General features: G+C 51.9%; 3 protein-coding genes across 48 annotated transcripts in view; 1 reads left to right on the top strand and 2 right to left on the bottom strand.

Annotated features, from left to right (window-relative positions):
* Positions 1-14,942, top strand: part of B3GNTL1 (UDP-GlcNAc:betaGal beta-1,3-N-acetylglucosaminyltransferase like 1) — a 101,006-nt gene extending 86,064 nt beyond the window's left edge. For 5 of the 36 annotated variants that reach the window (XR_010138038.1, XR_010138037.1, XR_010138030.1 and 2 more), the window contains 2 exons: positions 308-10,160; positions 11,292-14,942. Coding sequence is in view for 14 of the 36 variants with exons in the window: in XM_024234565.3 (XP_024090333.1) it covers positions 308-382; positions 10,056-10,136 (156 nt within the window). In the remaining 22 variants the exon portion in view is untranslated. Of the gene's footprint in view, positions 1-207; positions 10,161-10,987 lie in introns of those variants that run through there. The other 31 variants (XR_010138039.1, XR_008515233.2, XR_010138046.1 and 28 more) reach the window with 20 other exon arrangements.
* Positions 3,567-24,801, bottom strand: part of TBCD (tubulin folding cofactor D) — a 202,595-nt gene continuing 181,360 nt past the window's right edge. For 4 of the 11 annotated variants that reach the window (XM_054535917.2, XM_054535918.2, XM_063718353.1 and 1 more), the window contains 5 exons: positions 19,460-19,549; positions 18,687-18,774; positions 17,663-17,772; positions 15,618-15,702; positions 14,363-14,629 (listed from right to left, as the gene is read on the bottom strand). In XM_054535917.2, the coding sequence (XP_054391892.1) occupies positions 14,615-14,629; positions 15,618-15,702; positions 17,663-17,772; positions 18,687-18,774; positions 19,460-19,549 (388 nt within the window). In that variant the 3' untranslated portion in view covers positions 14,363-14,614. Of the gene's footprint in view, positions 7,579-14,362; positions 14,630-15,617; positions 15,703-17,662; positions 17,773-18,686; positions 18,775-19,459; positions 19,550-24,801 lie in introns of those variants that run through there. The other 7 variants (XM_054535913.2, XM_054535915.2, XM_054535914.2 and 4 more) reach the window with 3 other exon arrangements.
* LOC103892928 (uncharacterized) lies at positions 14,978-15,608 on the bottom strand. Its single transcript, XM_024234569.3, is given in 3 exon segments — positions 14,978-15,234; positions 15,237-15,279; positions 15,281-15,608. Coding segments are annotated over 3 exon segments (615 nt in total). The 5' UTR covers positions 15,596-15,608.

Below are 24,801 nucleotides of genomic sequence, written 5' to 3'. Positions count from 1 at the left end.
GGGCCACGCCGGCTCCTCGGGGCCTCCAGGGAGCCCAGCCCCCATTCTTTGGGGGAGGGCCCGGCTGTCCCTTGTGGGTCTGGGCCTTGGGGTAGCCCACCCTGGTCAGTTCCGCAGTCGGGTGTCAGGCGGGGGTGGCGGGAGCCGGGGTCCTGCCCTGAGTAGCTGCCGCAGTCTGTGACCCTGGCACGTTATCTGCCGCCCAAGCCCTGGCTCCTGTGTGAGCCAACTCGGCTGCACCCTGAGGGCGTCTCTCCGGGGACGGGCTCCAGGCTCGGGCAGGACTGACGGCCACTCGCACTCTCAGGAAAGACCCAAGCCCCGAATCCCCATCCTGCACTTCCGAGCCGCCCAGCCACCCTTCGTCATCTGTGTGAAGCTGGTGAGTGTGGGGCCCTTGGCCGTGGAGGGGCTTGGAGGTCTCAGGCTCTGCCACGTGGACAGCCCGCCCTGCTGTGCAATGACTGTGTGGCCTGGGATGAGACCCCAGCTGATGGTGGGCATGGGGACAGGTGCCACAGCCGTCCACAACGGCACCACAGACTGGGCTGTGGGGTGGTGGCCGCTGCCCTGGGGGCAGGAGGCAGCTGGAGGGTGGCCTGCACGGGTGTGGGGGGGATGGATTCCGGTCTCTCTTCTGTCTTTAAATACCTGTAAAGCCAACATTTGTTAGAAACTTGCAAAGCACGAGGCCCTACGGTGCCATGTCTGAGGGGCCGAGGCCAGGACCTCCAGCTCCTGTGGACTGAGGTGGCTGCACCAGGGATGTCCTCAGCCCCTGAGTGTGAACGACCCTTGCCAGGGGTGGGCAGGTGACGGGCACCTCGGGCTCCAAATGCAGCCTTTTTCGCCAAGCGTGGGGAGTCCAGGCTGGCTGCGGGGGGCTGAGGTGAGTAGATTTTTTTAAATTTTACTTTAAGTTCTGGGAACACGCAGGTTACATAGGTTTACGTGTGCCGTGGTGGTTTACTGCACCTATCAACCTGCCATGTAGGTTTTAAGCCTCACATGCATTAGGTGTTTGTCCTAATGCTCCCCCTCCCCTTGCCTCCCCACCCTCCAGCAGGTCCCAGTGTGTGATGTTCCCGTGTCCATGTGTTCTCACTGTTCAACTCCCACTTATGAGAACATGTGGTGTTTGGTTTTCTGTTCCTGTGTTAGTTTGCTGAGGATGATGGTTTCCGGCTTCATCCATGTCCCTGCAAAGGACATGAACTCATTCCTTTTTATGGCTGCAGAGTATTCCATGGTATATATGTGCCATATTTTCTTTATCCGGTGTATCACTGATGGGCATTTGGGTTGGTTCCATGTCTTTTGCTATTGTGAATGGTGCTGCAGTCAACATATGCATGCATGTGTCTTTATAACAGAATGATTTGTATTCTTTTGGGTATATACCAATAATGGTATTGCTGGGTCAAATGGCATTTCTGGCTCTAGATCCTTGAGGAAACGCCACACTGTCTTCCACAGTGGTTGAACTAATTTACATTCCCACCAACAGTGTAAAAGCATCCCTAGTTCTCCACAGCCTTGCCAGTATCTTTGTTTCTTGATTTTTTAAAAAATTGCCATTCTGACTGGCGTGAGATGGTATCTCATTGTGGTTTTGATTTGCATTTCTCTAACAACCAGTGATATCTCACTGTGGTTTTGATTTGCATTTCTCTAACGACCAGTGATGAGCTTTTTTTCATGTTTCTTGGCCACGTCTTCTTTTGAGAAGTGTCTGTTCATGTCCTTCGCCCACTTTTTGATGAAGTTTTTTTCTTGTAAATTTAAGTTCCTTGTAGATTCTGTATATTAAACCTTTGTCAGATGGACAGATTGCAGAAATTTCCTCTCATTCCAGAGGCTGCCTGTTCACTCTGATGATAGTTTCTTTTGCTGAGCAGAAGCTCCTTAATTAGATCTCATTTGTCAATTTTGGCTTTTGTTGCAATTGCTTTTGGTGTTTTAGTCATGAAGTCTTTGCCCATGCCTATGTCCTGAATGGTATTGCCTAGGTTTTCATGTAGGGTATTTATGGTTTTAGGTTTAAGTCTTTAATCCATCTTGAGTTAATTTTTGCATAAGCTGTAAGGAAGGGGTCTAGTTTCTGTTTTCTGCATATGGCTAGCCAGTTTTCCCAGCACCATTTACTAAATAGGGAATCCTTTCCCCATTGCTTGTTTTTGTTAGGTTTGTTGATGATCAGATGGTTGTAGATGTGTGGTGTTATTTCTGAGGCCTCTGTTCTGTTCCATTGATCTATATATCTGTTTCCGTACCAGTACCATGCTGTTTTGGTTACTGTAGACTTGGAGTATAGTTTGAAGTCAGGTAGCGTGATGCCTCCAGCTTTGTTCTTTTTGCCTAAGATTGTCTTGGATATACGGACTCTTTTTTGGTTTCATATGAAATTTAAAGTAGTTTTTTCTGGTTCTGTGAGGAAAGTCAATGGTAGCTTGATGGGAATGGGATTGAATCTATACATTATTTTATGGCCATTTTCATGATATTGATTCTTCCTATCCACGAGCATGGAATTTTTTTTTCCATTTGTTTGTGTCCTATTTCCTTGAGCAGTGGTTTGTAGTTTTCCTTGAAGAGGTCCTTCACATCCCCTGTAAGTTGTATTCCTAGGTATTTTATTTTCTTTGTAGCATTTGTGAGAGTTCACTCATGATTTTGTTCTCTGCTTGTCTATTATTGGCATATAGGAATGCTCGTGATTTTTGCACATTCATTTTGTATCCTGAGACTTTGCTGAAGTTGCCTATGAGCTTAAGGAGTTTTTGGGCTGAGACAATGGGGTTTTTTAAATATACAATCATGTCATCTGCAAACAGACAATTTGACTTCCTCTCTTCCTATCTGAATACTCTTTCTTTCTTTCTCTTGCCTGATTGCCCTGGCCAGAACTTCCAATACTATGCTGAATGGGAGTGGTGAGAGAGGGCATCCTTGTTTTGTGCCAGTTTTCAAAGGGAATGCTTCTAGCTTTTGCCCATTCAGTATGATACTGGCTATGGGTTTGTCATAAATAGCTATTATTTTGAGATACGTTCCATCATTACCTAGTGTATTGGGAGTTTTTAGCACTAAGGGGTGTGGAATTTTATTGAAGGCCTTTTCTGCATCTGTTGAGATAATCATGTGGTTTTTGTCTTTGGTTCTGTTTATGTGATGGATTACGTTTATTGATTTGCATATGTTGAACCAGCCTTGCATCCCAGGGATGAAGCTGACTTGATCATGATGGATAAGCTTTTTGATGTGCTGCTGGATTCAGTTTGCCAGTATTTTATTGATGATTTTCACATAAGTGTTCATCAGGGGTATTGGCCTGAAATTTTTTTTGTTGTGTCTTTGCCAGGTTTTGGAATCAGGATGATGCTGGCCTCATAAAATGAGTTAGAGAGGAGTCCCTCTTTTTCTATTGTTTGGAAGTTTCAGAATGAATGGTACCAGCTCCTCTTTGTACCTCTGGTAGAATTCGGCTGTGACTCCATCTGGTCCTGGGCTTTTCTTGGTTGGTAGGGTATTAATTACTGCCTCAATTTCAGAACTTGTTATTGGTCTTTTCAGGGATTCAACTTCTTCCTGGTTTAGTCTTGGGAGGGTGGATGTGTCCAGGAATTTATCCATTTCGTCTAGATTTTCTAGTTTATTTGCGTAGAGGTGTTTATAGTATTCTCTGACGGTAATTTGTATCTGTGGGATCAATGGTGATAGCCCCTTTAATATTTTTTATTGTGCCTACTTGATTCTTCTTTTCTTTGCCTGGCTAGCGGTCTATTTTGTTAATCTTTTCAAAAAAAAAAAACAGCCCCTGGAGTCACTGATTTTTTTTGAAGGGTTTTTTGTGTCTCTATCTCCTTCAGTTCTGCTCTGATCTCGTCTTCTGCTAGCTTTTGAATTTGTTTGCTCTTGCTTCTCTAGTTCTTTTAATTGTGATGTTAGGGTGTCGATTTTAGATCTTTCCTGCTTTCTGATGTGGGCATTTAGCGCTATAAATTTCCCTCTTAACACTGCTTTAGCTGTGTCCCAGGGATTCTGGTACGTTGTCTCTCTGTTCTCATTGGTTTCAAAGAACTTTGTTATTTCTGCCTTAATTTCGTTATTTACCCAGTAGTCATTCAGGAGCAGGTTGTTCAGTTTCCATGCAGTTCTGCAACTTTGGGTTTCTTAATCCTGAATTCTAATTCAATTGCACTGTGTTCTGAAAGACTGTTAGGATTTCCATTCTTTTGCATTTGCTGAGGAGTGTTTCACTTCCAATTATGTGGTCAATTTTAGAGTAAGTGCTGTGTGGTGCTGAGAAGAATGTATATTCTGTTGATTTAGGGTGGAGAGTTCTGTAGATGTCTATTACGTCCACTTGGTCCAGAGCTGACTTCAAGTCCTGAATATCCTGTTAATTTTCTGTCTCGGTCTAATATTGACAGTGGGGTGTTAAAGTCTCCCATTATTATTGTGTGGGAGTCTAAGTCTCTCTGTAGGTCTCTAAGAACTTGTTTTATGGATCTGGGTGCCCCTGTATTGGGTGCATGTATATTTAGGTTAGCTCTTCTTGTTGCGTTGATCCCTTTACCATTAGATAATGCCCTTCTTTGTCTTTTTTGATCTTCAGTGGTTTAAAGTCTGTTTTATCAGAAACTAGGATTGCAACCCCTTTTTTTGCTTTGCCTTTTCTTGGTAAATAACCACGGATGAGTGGTTGATAGAGTGAGCCAGGCCCCAAGCGGTACTGTTGGGGGGTTTTGGTGGGACACACAGACACGGGCACCTGTGACAGTTAGAAGCACGCCACACCAGGGCGGGTCATGGTTCCTGCCCCACAGAAGCCGTGAAGCCAGTGTGTGTTGGTCTACACTGCCCGGCCCGCAGTGAGCTGTCACACAACTAATCAGAGTCCAGGCAGAACAACGTGAGCAGAGCCTCATGGGCACAGCTTTCTGGCAATTACTGGCCTATCTCATTTTATTGCAGTTCATTGTGCATTTTATAAATTAAAGGCATGTGACAGCCCCACTAGAGCAACCCCATCAGTGCCCCTCTTCCAGCAGCACGCCCCGTCCACATCTCCATGTCTCCTTGTGGTAACTCGCAATATGTCAAACTGTTATTGTATGTGTTACGGTGACCTGTGGTGTCACTACTATCTCGGGGCGCCCATATGAAACAGTGAACTTGATAAACGTGAATGTTCTGATTGGCTCCGCTGGTCGGCTCTCCCCTACCCGCTCCCCCCTACCCCACCACTCCTCAGGCCTCCCTATTCCCTGAGGCACAACATTGAAATTAGGTCAGCTAATAACCCCACAGAGTCACACGTCTCTTGCTTTAAATCAAAAGCTAGAAATGTTTAAGCTTAGTGAGGAAGGCATGTCGAAAGCCAAGACTGGCAGGAGAGGCCCAGCTTTCAGCCTAACGGTTAGCCGAGTTGTGAATGCAAAGGAAAAGTGGTCCTCCAGTGAACACACAAATGATAGTGAAACAGCCTTTTGCGGATAGGGAGAAAGTGTTAGTGGTCTGACAGAGCAAACCACAACATTCCCTTAAGCCAAAGCCTAATACAGAGCGAGGTCCTGACTCTCTTCAATTCTGTGAAGGCTGAATGATGTGAGGAAGCTGGGAACAAAAGTTTGAAGCTAGCAGAGGTTGGTCCACAAGGTTTAAGGAAAGAAGTCATCTCCGTAATATGAGTGTGAGGTGAGGCAGCAGGCTCTCCAGAAGATCCTGCTACGGTCACAATGGAGGTGGCCGCACTCAAACCACAGATCTTCAGTGTAACGGAAGCAACCTTGAACTGGAAGACACCATGCAGGCCTTTCATAGGTAGGGAGAAATCAATGCTTGGCTTCAGAGCTTCAAAAGACAGTCTGACTCTTTTATTAGAGGCTAATGCTGCTGCGACTTTAAAACCCATTTATGCCTAGTGTTCCATTATTGGAACACTAAGCATGTGCGAGTTTATACTCTGCTTAAGGTCACTGCCAAGGTCTGATGGCAAAAATTCAAAAAATTGCAACCTCAGGCATAAATGGGTTAAGCTGAAGGCAGTGCTCACCATTCTGAGAATCCTGGGATTCTAGGAATGAGGCTAAATCTGCTCTGCCTGTGGCTCTGGAAATGGAACGGCCCAGGTGGCAGCACATCTGTGCACAGCATGGTTTATGGAATAGTGTAAGCCCACTGTTAGGCCCAGTGCTCAGAAAAGGAGATTCCTTTCAATATACGACTGCTCATTGACGGTGCACCTGGTCACCCAGGAGCTCTGAGGCCGATGTACGAGGGGTTCGTGTTTTCACCCTGACACAGCATCCGTTCTGCAGCCCATGGGTCCAGAAGTCATTCCAACTTTCAAGTCTTATTGAAGAAATTTTCTAAGGCTGTAGCCGCCAAAGATAGGGATTGTTCTGATGGATCTGAGCAAAGTTAATGAAAAACTTTGAATAACCATTGTCCAAGTTACCAGGGACATTTAGATGAGTAAATGGGAGGCTCTGAGAAGCAGTTATAAAATGCAAATTCTACACATATCTGGTTTAGTTTTTCAGAAACAGCCTTTTCAGGATCTACTTCTCAGGGACCCCCTCTCCAACCCCATCAGTGCCACTCTTCCAGCAGTACGCCCACTCCACATCTCCTTGTGGTAATTCTCACAATACATCAAACTGTTATCGTATGTGTTATGGTGACCTGTGGTGTCACTAGTATCTTGGGGCGCTCATATGAACCCCACGGCACTTGGTGAAAACCTTTCCCAGGGAGCGGGCTGAGCGTGGGAAAGGAGGCTCCTCCTCGTCCTGCACACACCGTGTCCTTGAAGGGCCCAGAGCCCCCATGGTCACCTGTCTCTTGTGTGTTCTTCCAGGGGCAGCTGGCAGTGTGGCCTCACAGCACATGCTCGTTCCATGTCTTGGTCTTTTCACGTAATGTAGATTGGAGGTTATTCCGTGTGAAGCCACTGGAGCCCCCGGGCTCTCCTGTTGCTGTGACCTTTCTGTTCAGGGAAATTTCCAGCTTATTTGAGCCGTACCAGCAAAGTGACGGGAAACCAGCCCTGTGTACCCATCCCCGGAGCCAGCGTGTCCACCTTATGTGTCCTCCGCGCCTCCAGATCCCCACGCTGGTGTTGGGACACTCATTCTAGCCTAATTTCATCCATTATTGTTTCCCTGATGTATCTCAAGGGGATAAAAACCGTTAAAAGGACCATAAAACTACCATCCCACCACAGAATTCCAAATATCCCATCAATGTTCAAATCTTCCTAATTGCCTTATAAATTGCTTCATGTTTTAATTTGCTTGCTGGAATCCGGCAGCGTCCGTGTGAACTTGACGACATGACCTTTCTGTCTCCCCGACGCCGACGCTCTTTTCTTAGTTCAGCTGAAGAAGGGGCTTGTGCATCCTGCACTCTGCCGACCGGTTCCCTGTGGTTTTGCGTGGTCTGCTCCATCCTACTGAGAGGTGGTCAGACCGAGGCCACATCAGGCTCCCCTGCGATTCTGTTTGGCTGGAGCACCTCGCGGGTCTCAGGGCACCTCGGTGGCGCTGTTGTTGTGCCTTCCTCCACTGTTAGCTGGAACAGTAAAGAGAAACCCAAGGTTCACGTTCATCACTAAAACACCCGCTCTTCGATTACACGGATGTTTCATGCATTTGTGATACCGTTACTTACTGATGTACCTTTTGGCCATTTTTAATCATTTGCTGTTTAAAATGCTGCTGCAGTGAGTATTTGTATATATACATAATTTCGCTCAAGTGGCTCTATGTGGAATAAATTCTAAAAATTTCTGGGTCAAAGAGCACACGCATTCAGTCCCAATCTGGCTGTTCACCACCTGCAGCTGCTGTGCCAACCCAACCCACCAGCGATGGAGCACCTGCCTCATGCCCTTAACGGGGAGGGAAAGCATCTTCTCACATATTTATGAACTGCTTTATTTCCCTTTTAGTAAATTATTCTTTTCATTAGCCCATTTTTCTATTGGTCAGTATTTTCATAAGGAAAACTCTCCGACGTGCTGCAAATTTTCCTGCCATTTGATATTTTTATATTTTTCCCATTGTGATATAATCAAATTAAGTGACTTTCATTTATAGAGTTTGATTCATTCCAAGACAATCACTCCTGGTTGTGAAATTTAAAAAACAACATTGTCCCATTTTACTTATGGGATTTCTAGTTTTTAATTACATCTTTGATACAATTGGAATTTCTTTTGATTACAGATGCAAATTTTTCTATTTGTATAACTAACTGTCCCAACATCGTTTACATCACTGCTTTTCCAGGAACGAAATGCCGTCTATGTTGGTTGTGAACGTGCATTTGGCACCTGGCAGGGCCAACCCTCGTGGCGTGTGCGTGAACACATCCCTAAACCATAGTCTAATTTATCCTATTTTTGTAGTTCACGTGAGCAGAATCCAGTGTCTGTGTTCTCGCATCTGGTTTTCACTCCACGTGTTTGGGGTGTGCGCATATCGCTGTGCATGGTGTGGACTTTCTCCACGTCCCGTGTGCAAACGCCACCCCACCCAGAGGCCACGCCAGGACCCAGGCCTGTGGGCAGTGGTTCCCAGTTTGCTCTTGCAAGGACGCTGTGTCCTCTGCGTGAGTGTCCCTGCCTCGGGTCTAATCCTGGGAGTGAAAGGCAGGTCGTGGGTGTGGCTGCATCCTCAGCTTCTCTGGATGATGCCCGCAAAGAGGCTGGCCCAGGAACACGCCCAGAGCCAGAGGGCCCAGCTGCATGGCTCCCTCACACTGGGCTGGGCACTTGGTTGCCAGCAGTTTGGGGAATGTGTTCTCATGGTTTCAGGTGTGAGTCTGGGCACCAACCCCGTGTCCGCTGGACGCTGGAGTTCTTTCCTCTCTGGCGGTGTTTTTCATCAGGGTTCCCCACTGGCCTACTGCACGCTGCGTCTCTCCTGACCTGCAAGAGTCCTCTACGCCTCTGGCTGCTCGACTTTGTTGGTTTAATGTTTTGCAAATGTCTTCCTCCATTTTGTGGTTTGCCTTTTCATTCTCCTAATGAAACATGTTGCTTTACAGAAGCATCTAGTTTTAACAGAGGCTTGTTTAAGACGGTGTCAACACGCACTGGGCTGGCCTGGTCCCTGAACTCAGGTGTGTTTCCTTTGCAAACTCTAGAGCAGAGACAAGGGAGGAAGGACAGATAGTGGCAGAGCGTGTGGAAATGTTTTCCAGGAAGGATGGCTTTCATTTCAGTGACAGCATCATTTGAGTGACAACAGTGGTAGGTGGTGTAATGGATTCTATGTGGTGGGGGTAGGGGGTGCAGCCAAGCTCCGATTCCTCCTGCTCGGCCCAAGGACCGAGGACTGTGACAGGAATGCATAGTCCCTCCTGTGTCCTGCCAGAGGCCAGAGACTTGTGTCCACCACTCTGCCGGGCTGTCTTCAGCAACTTGTTCAGGAGGTGCTGGGGTACAGGGCACGTCTGAAAGGCATTTCTGGATACCTGCTGTGGCCTCATACAGGAGAGTAGGTGACCTGGCCAAGGCTAGCACACAGGACAAGATTAAGCATCCAGCGACCGGGGGTCACAGCCCTCACTCCATTGCAGGGGTGGGGATGACAGAGGCCAGAGGGGATCAGACAGGGGCAGCTGTTGATGGTTCTGAGATACAGTTTCTGTCTGAGGGGCCTCCTCCAACTCCTGGCCTCTGCAGAGGGGTGGGTGTGTGGAGGGAAGGTAGGTCTGCCCTGGTCGAACAGCAGAGGCATTGCCAGTTAGTCTCATTCCATTCCGAGTGCCCCCAGGGAGAGTCAGCCACCTTATGTAGAGAGGCAAGGCCAGAAGGCAGGGAGGCCTCCCCTCTGGTGAGCAACAGGGCCTGTGGTACAAGCAGTGCCGGCTGCTGCCTTCTCTGGCCCTTGTCTCCTTCCAGCCTCTCCACTATTAGCAGAGGAGCAGAACACTTGACAGGTGGACACGGGCCACCCCCAACCCTTGGCCCTGGAGGAGGCTCCACAGTGGCCTCCTAGATCCAGGAGACTGGACTGAGCTGAATCTACTGCTCCCGACAGGACCTCACAGGGGGCGCCTTTGAGGACAACCTGAGGTCGCTGCACTTGCAGGAGGGCCAGGACTTCCTTCACTTCAGCTGACGGACCCATGGCAGCTGCTCCCAGGTGGGTCTTTTCATCGAAGCACCCTCTGGGTTTGTTCCTTTATTATACTTCATTTCCTTTTCATTCTGTTCTTATTCTAATTTTCTTTACAGTTAGTCTTCTGCTTATGTTCAGCTCATTAATTTCCAGCCTTTCGTCTCTAATGTATAATTCACGACTTCAGAATCGCTTAAGCACCACTTTAGGTGAATTCTATCTGTTGTGATTAACTTTTATAATTTTCATTATTTCTTTTAAAGAGATGTTTTTAAAAACATCTTTTTAAAATTTGTGTGTACACACACACACACTTGGGTTCTGTAACTGTCCATTGGGTCAAGCTTTTCTCCTTCAACCGTGCCTTCTGACACTTTATTGAAATGTACCAATTCAGTAAAATACACTGTGGTACTAGGTCATCAATTTCTTCTTGAATGTTTGCTTTAATATCTTCTAAGACTGTGTTACAAATGTAGGAAAGTTCTATCATCTTCCTGTTGAACTGAGCCTTTAATCATCATCATATAGTAATCTATTCCTAATAACACTATTTGCTTTCCTTTAACTGGAGAACTTTGTCATTAACATAGAGGTTTTCATCCATTTGCATTTATTGTGTCCCAAAATATTTATTTCTAATTGTGTGTGTGTGTGTGTGTGTTTCACAGCTTGTTCTGCCTTTTCCTCTTGCCATTCTTGCGTATTTTGATAGTGTATTTTTTATTCTTGTTCCATTTCTCTCCTACTAGTATAGAAGTTATCTTCTCCATATATTAACTGTGTGTGACTAAATACTTCAACATGTACCTAGCCAAGCTGATAACTGAATTATCCGCACTCTGTTCCAGGAGAACATACAGACTTAAGATGCTCTAAATTCAGCCACCAACTCTGCCACTGATTTATATGCTGCTGTTGTCCATTTTAAGCAATTCTACATGCTTTAAAAGAAAATCCACATATAAGCCATCCTTCTATGTTTTTATGGTCACAGTTTATTGCTTCCCTTGCTCCACATTCCTCCAACTATCCAACTGCGATCATTTCCGTCCTGCCTAAAGTTTATCCACTAAAGCAGTGGTTCTCAACCAGGGGCACCCCCAGAAGGTATTTGGCAATGTCTGGAGACATTTTTTTTTCTTTTTGTCACAGCTGGGTAGGGGGATCCTGCTGCCATCTGGGATGTTGCTGAACACCCTGCAATACACAAGACAGCTCTCAAAACAAATGACTCAACCCCAAATATTAAGCCAAGATTAAAAAACCAAACATGGATAAGAATGGCATATTTTTATCGAAATGACTTAATTTTGTTCTCTTCTTTAATGTTATGCTGTGGGCACAATTCAGGCAACTTGACAGCTATTTTCGCTCAGCATAATGAAGATCTTGGTCTACTCATTGCTCAACTCCAGTGCTGCTGCTGGGAAATTGGTAGTCGTTTATATCACTCTGTCCTTCTTACAGTTCTGCAGTTTCACCGTGGCAAGTCTAAATGTGTGAGACTGTTAGGCTTCTGTATCTGGGGACTGTAGCATGTCAGTATGGAATATCTGCATCATTTCATTTCATTCTGAGACCCCAATTACCCAAAGGTTAGACATTCTTCAGTGTCTCTTGATGTTGCTTTCGTATCTTCCAGTTCTCTGGATTTTTTCAGATCTTCCAGTTTTCTAATTCTGTCTTCAGCTGTGTCTAAGTTATCCATTGAGCTTTTAATTTCACTTCTTACATTTCTAGGGGCTCTGTTTTTTTCTAATCTCTTCTTGATAATTTCTAGCCCTTTTCAAAAATGTACTCATATTACAGCCTACATTCTACCAGAGAGGTTTTGTATTTGCATCTTCTGCCCCTTGTCTGGGAATACCACTGGTCAGGGCCAAGTCAATCAAATTTTCCACTTTAGGAGTTTTGGGGATCATACAGGTAGTATTAATTCAGGCCACTTCAGGGGAGATTGAGATAAGAGTCTTGCTGCTGTTCCTTTGAAAAAGATTTATTTAGGGTCCCAGCTTTATATAGCGGTCCATTAGATCTGGCCCTGGGCCTTACATTCTCTCATCCATTCTGCTATCAAAATAGCATGACTAGACTCCAGGGTTCAGCAGAAACCCTCAGGATCTCCAAGGTCTCTGCTGTCACATGGAGGGTTTCTGGTTAGCACCTAGAACGTGTTTGTGGGTGCACAAATCCCACATCAGCTCCCCGGTCCCAGGGATACTGGCTTCTTGCTGCTCTCTAAACTCACAAAGCTTGCTCCACTTCTGGGACCACAAGCATTCTCTTTTCTGCCATTGGGCACAGTTTGTTTGGACTTCTGCCCAAATGCTGCCCCTTCACAGAGTGTTTTCTGAACACCTCTTCTCGGAGTCAACACCCAACATGCCGTTCCATTGCCCACTTTATCTTTGTTCGTAGCACTCAGTATTGCCTGCGTTGATGGTACTTGCTTGTTCATTTGCTATTGTCTGCCCCAGCTATCATGTGAGCAAGGGGTTCCTTGCCAAACTCCATCACCTGGACCCTGGTGGGCTCCAGAAACGGCTGCTGAATGAAAGTGGGCTTTCCAGGCCACCAGGTGTCTGGTAAGCACAAGTGCCCCAGTGATGGATGGGATCCAGTGGGAAAGAAGCAGTGGCCAGTGGAGTGATCCACTTTCCTCGGGTTGCTAAGTTAGACCGACATTGAAAGAAGAACTGCTTTGCCACATAGTGTCACTGCTGGGTCTGGGTGGGTAATCGACCTGCCTGCATGTCTTAAAATGCGATTTATCTGGAATCTTCTTTTAATTGGACTAAGAACAGTTCATCATGTTTTTCTCAGAAGCCACTTATTCCCTCCATCCTCGGTGCTCCCCAGGCCAGCAGGAGCTTCCTGAGCTACAGGCATGGCAACAGTGCACCCCAGTTCCACACCCAGCAGGCGCAACCAGAGTCTCGTGTGTGCTGACCACAGGAGCCGAGCCTTTTCCTGCATGTGGACTCATGCAGCCAAGGCTGGGCCTGGTCACCCAGGATCCTCACCATGTGACCCCAGCCAATCGAGGGGACAGTTCAAGGAGGAGGAGACCCCTATTAGACAGGTTGGAATAAAATGTTTAAATCTTGTAAAAATGTAACCCAAGGCTCTTTTAAGGGATAAAGACTATTGGCCACCAGGTCAAACACAAGAACTGTAGTGTGTTAACCCCACACTCCTGTGTGGCCAGGTCATCACACACATCCCGTGAAGAGCTGTCTGCTAAACACAGCATGGACTGTCACCGTCCTGGCCTTGTGGTCCTGGTGACCTCACAAGTGAGAACCACAACTGAGCCTTGCCTCACAGATGTGGGTGGCACCTCCCAGTTCTTGGCCTGCCCATGTTCCTGTGTCCAGGCCCCATCCCCACCTGAGAGCAGGCCGGGGAGCCACCCTAATCTATGCCACGCACACAGCACCTGGCACCCCTGGGCTCCTCACACAGGGAAAGGGCTGCTCACCCAAGCCCTTGGCCCTCCGAGTGGCCACACCTGGGGCTGCTGGCCGTGGTTCTGCACCTCAAGCCCTGTGAGCACAGCACAGGTCCCAGAGATGGGTGTGGGTTGCTACCACAGTGAAATTTTTATACACGTTCCCCTCACCAAGCTTTGGGATGGATCAGCACGAGCTCAGACACGGAGACAAAGGTAGCCTCCTGCCCTTTGCTTAAAAACCCAAGTGTAGACTCTGCCCAGGCTCTCCTAAGACAGACAGTGTAATCATTTCAAGAATGGTATTTCCCACATTATTGTAGAGGCACACATTGGACTCACTCTGACGATTCCCCTTGCAGCAGACGTGTGAAGCTGCTGGTCTGCACACCCATCAATCAATGACTCCTGCACTACAGAGGGACCACGTGCACGATGCTCACGTGTGCACAGGGGGGAGGACGGCACCCCCACCAGGGACACAGGCCCAGAAACAGCATCTGCCCAGCACTCCAGACCATGCCTGCCACCAGGGCTTCTCAGTTCTCTGGCATTTGAACCTCTGATTTAACATTCATCTATCTCTCTCCAAGACTGGGCGGGGCACCGCCTGTGGCCAGACGTCTCCCACAGCAGGGACAGCACCAGGCAAGAAGGGGACCTGGTCTCCAGGCAGGAGGAGTGGAGCCCACCTCCCCTCTGGCTGACCCCTGGGCAGTGAGCCTCTCCATCACCCCTACACACATCAGGCTCAGAGACAAAAGGCAGGAACTTCTTGGTACATGATTTTATAGGAAGCACATTTGTGTTCAAGTGAAGGCAGAGGCATCCACCCCAGGTCACTAGAGCACAGGTGCAGAGAGGAAAAGCTGTCAGCTGGTGCCAGCCTCCAAGGGCCAGCGCTACCCTTCAACAGCTGGAGGCACCACTGTGCCAGGCTTTCCACACCGGCCTCCTTCAGGAACAAGACATCCTCACCAAGCAGGGTGAGGTATGGGCTCCGGTATGGGCTCCAGGACTGGCTTCAGCAGGCACCAGGCTGAAGAAGAGACAAGACAAGCTCAGGCTGGTCAGCTCCCTCACACACCATTCCCAGCCAGGGGACCCTCGCCCCTCTGGGCCCTGTGTGGGGACTGACACTGGGTTCCTGCAGGAAACTCTTATTTGTGCCATTTCCCACACACCCGGGAGCCCGAGCTATGTGGCTGACAGGTGCTGATGACTAACGTGTCCTCGGAAGGGCACCCCATCTGGGCATGCTGCATCTGGGGAGCGGGAAGGGAGGTTCACTGCACTGCTCTTAACCTGCATTCACACGTTTGAAATTTTTCCTAATAAAAATGTAAAAAGCACATTTACTTCCAAAGTCTGCTGTTGAGTTCAGCCTTTACACACACACAAACGGGAGAGGCTGTGTCCTGATGCTCAGCCCATCCCCACTGCCCCCATGTATCTGGATGTGGTTCTCCTCCTCCCTCTCGGATATAACCTCCTGCCGGAAGGAGGCTGAGAGGAAGGAGCCAACCCTGGTAACTAGAGAGACAGCACAGCAACCCTGGGCCCCAGCCCCCGTGAGAATTGAGATACTTGTTGTTACTTTAGAAGAAGAGTGATGGGCTGGCGAGGTACACGGGGGCAGCTTCTGGGGCCTCTCACCCAGCCCTGGCCCTACTCACGGGAGGCAGATGAGGGAAGGGTAGGGCGGCACTCTTGGCACTTGGAGCACAAACAGACCCCAGGGCCAGGCATGAGGAGCCTGGATCAAGCTGGTGCCAGCCCCACCCACTCCCCGGCCCCCCCAAACACGCCCTAGAGCAAGTGGCCTGGATGCCACAGGGGCCCACAGGTGTGGGCAGTGGCCAGAGAAGGCAGTTCTGCTGGTCCCGTAATCCCAGGGGTCCTGACATGAGACGAGGGAATGGGCCATGTGGACGCACTGACAGAAGCTGAGCACAGCCGCTGGCCCCAGAACATTCCAGAGCTCAGGGAAGCACAGGCACCTCATGCTGCGAAGGTGACAGGGTTACCTGGGGCACCAGCTGGGGCCTGGGCACGCCCAGGAGGTCACACAGACGGTTGCGCTGCTTTCTCACCACTGCAAGCTCCGCGTCCCTGTGAGGAGAGGGAGAGCCATGAGTCTCTCGAGTGCCCACCTGAGAACCTCCGGTGTGCAGAGGCCCCGCGTGAAGCTTCCACGGCCGTCATCAGGGAAAGGAGACCTCACCCCCGATATCTGCAGCCAGGCTGAGGGCAGAAAAGACATCACAGGAGCACGTTCTCCAGCAGAGCATCGAGCCTGAACCCTTTCCAGAATCACAGGAGGATGGTCCCTTCCCAACAAGGGGTGCCCCTCGGGAAGGACCACGCCCAGCGCAGGGACTGCGGGAGGACAGACCAGGCGAGGCCAAGGAGGGGCTGACAAGGGTTTTCGAGGTTTTAATTTAGCTGTTGATGCAAAATAAAAATTCTAGCAATGCTGTGGAGATATCTGAGGCATGTTTTTCGTTTGTAATTAATAAGATTCTCTTTAAATTCTAAGGATTTTTTTTTTTTTTTAACAGAAAGGGGATTAAACTATAGGAGAAGCCCCCAGGCCCACCCTGCTAGTTCCTCCCTCCCTGACGTGAGGAAAGGAGGCCGCCCCGGCCCAGCCTCACTGGAGGAGGCCTCGCCCCGCTCAGGACACCTGGCTGCTTCAGACCTAAAGCCAATTATTTTAGAATCTGATCCAGAATGCACCTTGGTGTTTTTTTAAAAAACATCATTGTAAAAACGTGTCTCCAGAGCAGTAGTTAAGATGGCCATTCTGTCAATGGATGTTGAGAAGACAGCCCAGCTGCTCCCGGTTCCTCTCCTGGGACCACGTGTTTGTTTAGGAGCAGAGACACTCACTCCTCCCCAAACCAGAAAACCTCGCGGAAGCCCTGGAGAGGCCACCTCTGTCCTCCGAGGCCACAGCGGCTGCCCGGCGCATGAGCTCTATGGGAACCCAGCCCTGTCGGAAGGTCAGTGTTCCAAGGAGACACCTAGGGAACATCACCTACGTCCTTGCTGGATTCAACAGGGGGCACGGACCCCACAGACCTGTAGCAATGCACCGGGATCAGCACGGAGGCCCTCACAGTCGGTGCTCTAAACAGAGCAGCGTCCACAGGCAGGACACCTGGGACTCCACCACCCCAGGTACGCCATGTGGACACCCACACAGCCTCTGGTTGCTTCAGTCCTGATCTCCAACACGGGGTGACGAGACTGCTCCCCTTTTAGAAGTGTGTGCGTGTGCGAGTGAGCATGTGTGTGAGCCAGCATGGGTGACCATGCCCATATGTGTAAGGCACCATCACTGCTGTTCCCAGGACCACACGGGTTGGCCCAGGACACCTGAGCCTGCACTTTCCCCACTCTGCTCTCTCATTCAGACCCTCCCACCCCCCACTCAATACACACATCTTTCAAAACCGCCATTCTAATCCACCCACGGTAAAGAAGCCAGCCCATGCTGCAGAAACTGTGCCTGCCACAATAAACATGGAGACTGGCACTATGGCCTCCTGAGGGCCTCATGGCCCTGAGGAAGGGGGTGGACATCAGAGCAGAGGTGTGGGGAGAGCTTTTCTTGTTTCTGCCTGTGCCTCTTGATTTCCAACAGGTGCTCACACGGCCTATTCCAAGAAAACTTAAGAGAGGTCTGGGGCAGCAGCACCTGCCAGGCCTTCAGTGCCCTCTGCTCCATGGGCCACCAGACATAGCCTTGTGGTGGCACAGGTGCCCACTCCCCTGGTGGGATGGATGACTGCTGTGTTTCTGACACCTGACACTGTTCGGGGACAGGGCGGTTGAGAAGAGGTTTCGGCTACAGCACCACTGCTGCCTCGTAAAATCTAAGCAGAGGCTGTCGAGGCCTGGGAACCCTCTTTCCTCCTCCTGTCAGAGGGTTTTGGGAGAGACGAGTAGACCCGGTGGGGACAGGAAGGGGGCGGGGACAGGAAGGGGGCGGGGACAGGAAGGGGGCGGGGACAGGAAGGGGGCGGTGCCAGGCCCAGGTGGCCGTGCAGGAAGGGCCTTCACTCACCACGCGGTGTCACTGAGCACAGTCACCACCTCGTCCAGCACGTCCGCGCCCACGATGTCACTGTAGGTGAGCAATGTCTCGTACACCTGGCTGGCCGTAGTCTTCCGGATCTGGGACAGGGATGCAGTGTGTTTGCCGGAGGGAAGCGCCACCGCCCCACCCCAGAGAGACGACAGGAGCCAGGCCAGGGAGCCCCGACAGTGGAAGGCGTCAGGAGGAGGGAGCTGACCCTGCATCCTATCCCAGCCACAGCAGGGCTGCAACCAATTGGAGGCGCCTTCCAGGCCCATTAACCACCTCCTCCCTCCACAGACACAGCTAGCTGCAGGATCCCAGCAATGAAGATCACATCATTCTTGTTTAAATGCTTTATTAACCAACCTGCTCCCTCACCAGAGAAGCAATCTCGCCTGCTCTGTCTTCATCAGGGAAGCAACCTCACCTGCTCTCTTTTCTAGCGGTGCCCTGGTCATCACGTCTCACTGCACTGGTGGTCAGAGCCCCAGGCCCACCCCTGGAGGTCCTGAGTCAGCAGGACAGGGCCCAGGAACTGCACTGCTGAAGCCCCAGAGGTGCCGAGGCTGAGGGTCCAGCACCCCGCTTCGAGGACCACTGTATAACGTGAAGTTACTTTTGCCTTTTAGGAAAATGTCACCTTTGGATCATCTGAGGTTTTTTTGCAGCCAGGAGAAAAGAAATCCTAGAAATCTAACAGTGGGGGCGTGCTGGGGATGAAGGGCACTGCCCCTAGGTGTGGCTGAACCACTTCAGCCTGGGTCCTTCTGGAAGCTCCTGAGCCAGATCCCACTGCCAGGTCACCCCTCAATTTATGTCCACAGAAATGCCAGCTGGACAGCCCGTCCTTGAAGCCAGAACGCCTGGGATGCATCATCACCCAGGAATGTTAACAAGAGAGGGGCTCGGCTGGAAAGCACACCAACACAACAGTGCCTTCGAAGGACTTCTTGTCACCGAGGGGCTTGAGTCCACACGGCAAACACACGTAAGCAGGGGAGGCACTCACCAGTGGGAAGCGGTGGCAGAGGAGCAGACACAGCTGCAGGAGGGCCTTCCTCCTCACATCGCCGGGGAACTGCACCATCCCGCAGAACCTGCCGAGAGCAGCACATGGCTCCGAGTGAGCCCCACCCCGCGCGGGCCAACCCCAGGAAACCCCAGACCCAAAGGCCCATGCAGAGACCTGGGGAGAGCAGATCCGTGAGCACAGTGCGGGCCTGGAGCCCCGAGCCAGAGGTGTGTGTGTGTGCACATGTGCACTGTGCCAACACACGCGAGTGTCGCACTGGGAAAGCCACTGTGGGAAGTGAGGACGCCTCACAGGATCTCCTGCAGGGCCGCTCGCCCGCCATGAGGACCCCCGCCTCGAGGAGCCACAGAGCAGCCAAGGTGCCTGTCGCTGGCTGGCACACCTGCCCAGTGTCCGCCTGAGCGCCGCAGAGCAAGGCACTCAACAACGACCCCCAGGGCACACAGGAGAACTGGGGAGGCAGCCCCTGACCACGCACCTCCTTTCCGGGGCCTCCCCACCCCCCAGGGCAGAGCGCGAGGGCAGCAGGGGCGGAGCTCGCCTGTTTCGGCGGGAACTCCCTCCACCAGCACCTGGACAGCCTCACCTCCCATTGCGACTGCTTTGAACACTGGAATGCACGATCTTAGCTTAGCGTGAGGAGTAACACTAACTGCTCCTCTCCTGCCTGGAGCCGCGGACTCCTGCCCTCAGCCAAGGGAAGCTGCGCCCTGCCATTCCGTCTAAGGCCAGTAGCACTTGAAACTCACACTGCAATGCCTGACAGGAGTTTCTGGACGTCTTTTGAATTCTTGATTTCTTTCTTACAAAGCGCAAGCAACTTCACAGCAAAGGGGTGGCTGGAAGAACAACACACACTTTAGAGATGGGCTTTCACATGCAGCCCCGGGATGCACACTTTTCCTGTCTCAAAGAAGGTCAACTCCGTCCTCCCAGTGGCTCAGTCCAAGAAGCCTGCAGCCCTGTGGCCCCTCTGCCAGCAAGTCCGCTGGTCCCCATCCCGATACCTCCACAGGCCAGCCTGGTTCCTAGCAGCTGTGCCACCACCTGGCCGGCCTCTGCTGTCTCTCACCTGTGGTGCAGCAGCCCCCACGGGGCCCCATCTCCCTTCCTAGGCCCCAGGGTCTGTCCCGAACACAGCAGCAGCCAGGATGCCCGTGCTCCTCCACCGCCCTCTCCAGAGGCGGCCTGGCCTGGGCTGCTGCAGAGCCGGGGGAATTTGCCGACGCACAGAGGACACACAAGGCTGTGCAGTGTTGTTTTGAGCCTTCACTGGCAGCAGGGACAAGGGCCGAGGCTTGGTGCTGATAAAGGCACAGCCCTGATGAGCAGCTCTGAGAGGGCACCTGGAAGGCCACTCCAGGGAGGAGAAGACACGCACCTGCCTCTCTCAGTGGGGAATGCAGCCAAGCTCCAGCCACCTAACAGGCCAGGAAACCCTCACTGCTGACCGTGGGTCAAGGAGACCCCAGGCTGCTGCGACCCTCCCGCAGGTGCCCAGAAAAGGCAAACTAAGGTCCTGCCCGCCAAAGCGCAGGCTTAGCCCAGGCCTCAGCTTGCTGTGAGGTGCAACCCCTCAAACGCAACATCCAGAGAGAACACAATGCCAGACAAGTAAGACAAAGAAACCCGCTCAGGCTGCAGCTCAGACACACCCAGCCAAACAGGCAGGAAAAGAGTGTTCAAGAGGATGAACACCGGGCACGGAAGGAAGGGCCGCAGCGAACGGCGAAGCGGAAAGCGCTATAAGCAGACATGGAAACACGCGAGACAAAAAACCTGCACCTGAAAAGACGCAAAACTCCACAATAAGAATTCCACAAATCACAGTTAAAAGTCATTTAGAGACATCTTCAGAGAGAATCAGCAGCTGGCAGGCGGGCCAAAGGTAATGAAGCAAAGAGAGAGGGAAAAGACGTGTGAAAATTGCAGAGGGGGTGACCGAGGGAAACACGTGAGCGTGATAACGACAGGAAAACCAGGGAAGGAGCAAACCTGGGCAGGAGGTGGGAAACCCAGGCCGTTTCCAGGGAGCACAGGCGGACTCAGGGGTGACACAGGAGGAAATGGGAAAATATTTTTAATGTGCCAAAACAAAACAGCTGCCTGAATTCTATATACCCTCTGAAAATAAGCTGCACAGAAAATGGGCAAGTTTCACCGCAGCAGACCCCACTCAAGGAAATCCAAAGGAGTGTGCTCTAGGGAGAGGGAATGTGAACCCCGATTCGGGGGGGGTCCCAAAATCACTAAGTGATGAGAGACAAAGAAAGTAAAAACGTGGAAAATTCAAAGTAACGCAAATTACACAATACCACAATGAACAGGAAACTACGTACATCTAAGACAAAATATCCGACAATAATAACTCAAGACAGAAGCACGCGGAACCAACACGTTCTAATATCCTTGCTATTGTCCAATAAGGACAAAATGCTGAAAACTGGACTTCGCTAAGAATATGTGGTGTCATTTCTAATTTCTAGGGTAAGCGTTAACAGAACAGAACAAAGAGTAAAACGTCCCAAACAAATATATGAAAATAATGGAATGTCAAAAGCAATTCTACTAATCCAACAAAAAGCACAGGTGGGGGCAGGCGGGGGGCGCCCTGGGAGCGCAGCACGGGGAAAAGTCCTGTGAGTGGCGGGGGTGCCCTGGGAGCGCAGCACGGGGAAAAGTCCTGTGAGTGGCGGGGGCGCCCTGGGAGCGCAGCACGGGGAAAAGTCCTGTGAGTGGCGGGGGCGCCCTGGGAGCGCAGCACGGGGAAAAGTCCTGTGAGTGGCGGGGGCGCCCTGGGAACGCAGCACGGGGAAAAGTCCTGTGAGTGGCGGGGGCGCCCTGGGAGCGCAGCACGGGGAAAAGTCCTGTGAGTGGCGGGGGCGCCCTGGGAACGCAGCACGGGGAAAAGTCCTGTGAGTGGCGGGGGCGCCCTGGGAGCGCAGCACGGGGAAAAGTCCTGTGAGTGGCGGGGTGGGGGGCGCCCTGGGAGCGCAGCACGGGGAAAAGTCCTGTGAGTGGCGGGGTGGGGGGCGCCCTGGGAGCGCAGCACGGGGAGAAGTCCTGTGAGTGGCGGGGTGGGGGGGACCCTGGGAGCGCAGCACGGGGAAAAGTCCTGTGAGTGGCGGGGGCGCCCTGGGAGCGCAGCACGGGGAAAAGTCCTGTGAGTGGCGGGGGCGCCCTGGGAGCGCAGCACGGGGAAAAGTCCTGTGAGTGGCGGGGGCGCCCTGGGAGCGCAGCACGGGGAAAAGTCCTGTGAGTGGCGGGGGCGCCCTGGGAGCGCAGCACGGGGAAAAGTCCTGTGAGTGGCGGGGGTGCCCTGGGAGCGCAGCACGGGGAAAAGTCCTGTGAGTGGCGGGGGTGCCCTGGGAGCGCAGCACGGGGAAAAGTCCTGTGAGTGGCGGGGGCGCCCTGGGAGCGCAGCACGGGGAAAAGTCCTGTGAGTGGCGGGGGCGCCCTGGGAACGCAGCACGGGGAAAAGTCCTGTGAGTGGCGGGGGTGCCCTGGGAGCGCAGCACGGGGAAAAGTCCTGTGAGTGGCGGGGGCGCCCTGGGAGCGCAGCACGGGGAAAAGTCCTGTGAGTGGCGGGGGTGCCCTGGGAGCGCAGCACGGGGAAAAGTCCTGTGAGTGGCGGGGGCGCCCTGGGAGCGCAGCACGGGGAAAAGTCCTGTGAGTGGCGGGGGCGCCCTGGGAGCGCAGCACGGGGAAAAGTCCTGTGAGTGGCGGGGGCGCCCTGGGAACGCAGCACGGGGAAAAGTCCTGTGAGTGGCGGGGGCGCCCTGGGAGCGCAGCACGGGGAAAAGTCCTGTGAGTGGCGGGGTGCGGGGCGCCCTGGGAGCGCAGCACGGGGAAAAGTCCTGTGAGTGGCGGGGTGGGGGGCGCCCTGGGAGCGCAGCACGGGGAGAAGTCCTGTGAGTGGCGGGGTGGGGGGGACCCTGGGAGCGCAGCACGGGGAAAAGTCCTGTGAGTGGCGGGGGCGCCCTGGGAGCGCAGCACGGGGAAAAGTCCTGTGAGTGGCGGGGGCGCCCTGGGAGCGCAGCACGGGGAAAAGTCCTGTGAGTGGCGGGAGCGCCCTGGGAGCGCAGCACGGGGAAAAGTCCTGTGAGTGGCGGGGGCGCCCTGGGAGCGCAGCACGGGGAAAAGTCCTGTGAGTGGCGGGGGTGCCCTGGGAGCGCAGCACGGGGAAAAGTCCTGTGAGTGGCGGGGGTGCCCTGGGAGCGCAGCACGGGGAGAAGTCCTGTGAGTGGCGGGGGTGCCCTGGGAGCGCAGCACGGGGAAAAGTCCTGTGAGTGGCGGGGGCGCCCTGGGAGCGCAGCACGGGGAAAAGTCCTGTGAGTGGCGGGGGTGCCCTGGGAACACAGCACGGGGAAAAGTCCTGTGAGTGGCGGGGTAGGGGGGACCCTGGGAGCACAGCACGGGGAAAAGTCCTGTGAGTGGCGGGGGCGCCCTGGGAACGCAGCACGGGGAAAAGTCCTGTGAGTGGCGGGGGCGCCCTGGGAGCGCAGCACGGGGAAAAGTCCTGTGAGTGGCAGCTGAGAACCAAGGGGATTCTAAAGGTCATGAAGGACGCAGCTAAAAGCTACAGGCTGAATTTTTACAAACTATACACTGTTCTATGAGAGACGCACAGAAACACATATGTATGAAGATACTGAAAGTAAAAGGATGGAAAAACATTCAAAGTCAAGTGAAGCAAGACAAAGAATGAGTGGAGCAAAAAGCATCCTAGAAATGGGTGATAAAGGGCAAGATTCAGCCCACAAACAGCTTCAAAATCTGAAAAGCCAAAACTGACAAAACTGTAGAGAGAAATACAAAGCTGTATTCATAGCAGGACGTGGCAGGAGGTATTTTCTCTACCAACCATCCTATTTTGGGAAAAAAAAAATTTTTTTTTTTTTTCGAAACAGAGTCTGGCTATGTTGCCCAGGCTGCAGTGCAGTGGCTCAATCTCAGCTCACTGCAACCTTTGCCTCCCAGGCCCAAGCCATCCTCTCACCTCGGCCTCCCAAGTAATTGGGACTACAGGCACCACCACACCCGGCTAATGTTTTTGTATTTTTTGTAGAGATGGGGTTTCACCATGTTGGCCAGGCTGGTCTCAAACTCCGGAGCTCAAGTGATCCACCCGCCTTGGCCTCCCAAAGTGCTGGGATTACAGGCGTGAGCCATGGTGCCCAGGCTTATTTTGAAATTTTTAAGCCATAAAAATATATATTAATATTTTAGGCCAGGTACAGTGGCTCACGCCCATAATCCCAGCACTTTGGGAGGCAAAGGTGGGCATTATCACCTCAGGTCGGGAGTTCGAGACCAGCCTGACCAACGTGGTGAAACCCCATCTCTACTAAAAATACAAAATTACCTGGGCATGGCAGCACATGCCTGTAATCCCAGCTACTAGGGAGGCTAAGGCAGGAGAATCACTTGAACCCAGGAGGCAGAGGTTGCGTGAGCTGAGATCACGCCAATTCACTCCAGTCTGGGCAACAACAGCAAAACTCCATCTCAAAAAAAAAAATTTAAATGGAGTATTTAGCATTGTATTAAAGGATAATACAACACAACCAAGCTGGGTGCACCTGTGAACGTGGAGGTTGTTCCAACAGCAGGTATAAGATCAGTCAGTGATGCCCCATTAAGAAATTAAGAGGGGAAACCCTTCGATGGTGTTAGATTAAAAAACATGTGCAGCGTCCAGCAAAGATGGAGCAACAGAGACCAGATCCGCCTCCTGCCCGAAGGTTAAGGCAGAGCCAAGTCCAGCAGGTGGCAGATTCCAGCGGGAAGCCCGTGGTGAGAAACGGGGAATCCCAAGTCTGCAGAGCTCGCTCAGGTTCTCAGCACCAGAGGGGGCTTCCTGGGGGCCCTTGAGGACTCACCTGGGCCTGGGTCAGCCAGTGCCTGAGTACGAGGACGCTGTCCAAGGCTGGGGAGGAACCACCCAAAAGATGGCCAGAAGCCCCGGCACTGCCCCAGCAGCGGTGGGAAGGGAAGCGCCAGGGAGCAGAGACCTTAAAGGGGCAGAAAACCCCGGAGACCAGCACGGCTCTGGGTCCACCTGACAGCTTAAGAGCAGCGCCCAAGCCAG

The sequence above is a fragment of the Pongo abelii genome, chromosome 19, assembly GCF_028885655.2.
Source record: "Pongo abelii isolate AG06213 chromosome 19, NHGRI_mPonAbe1-v2.0_pri, whole genome shotgun sequence".
NCBI lineage: Eukaryota > Metazoa > Chordata > Mammalia > Primates > Hominidae > Pongo > Pongo abelii.
This window is presented reverse-complemented; position numbering and strand designations above follow the sequence as displayed.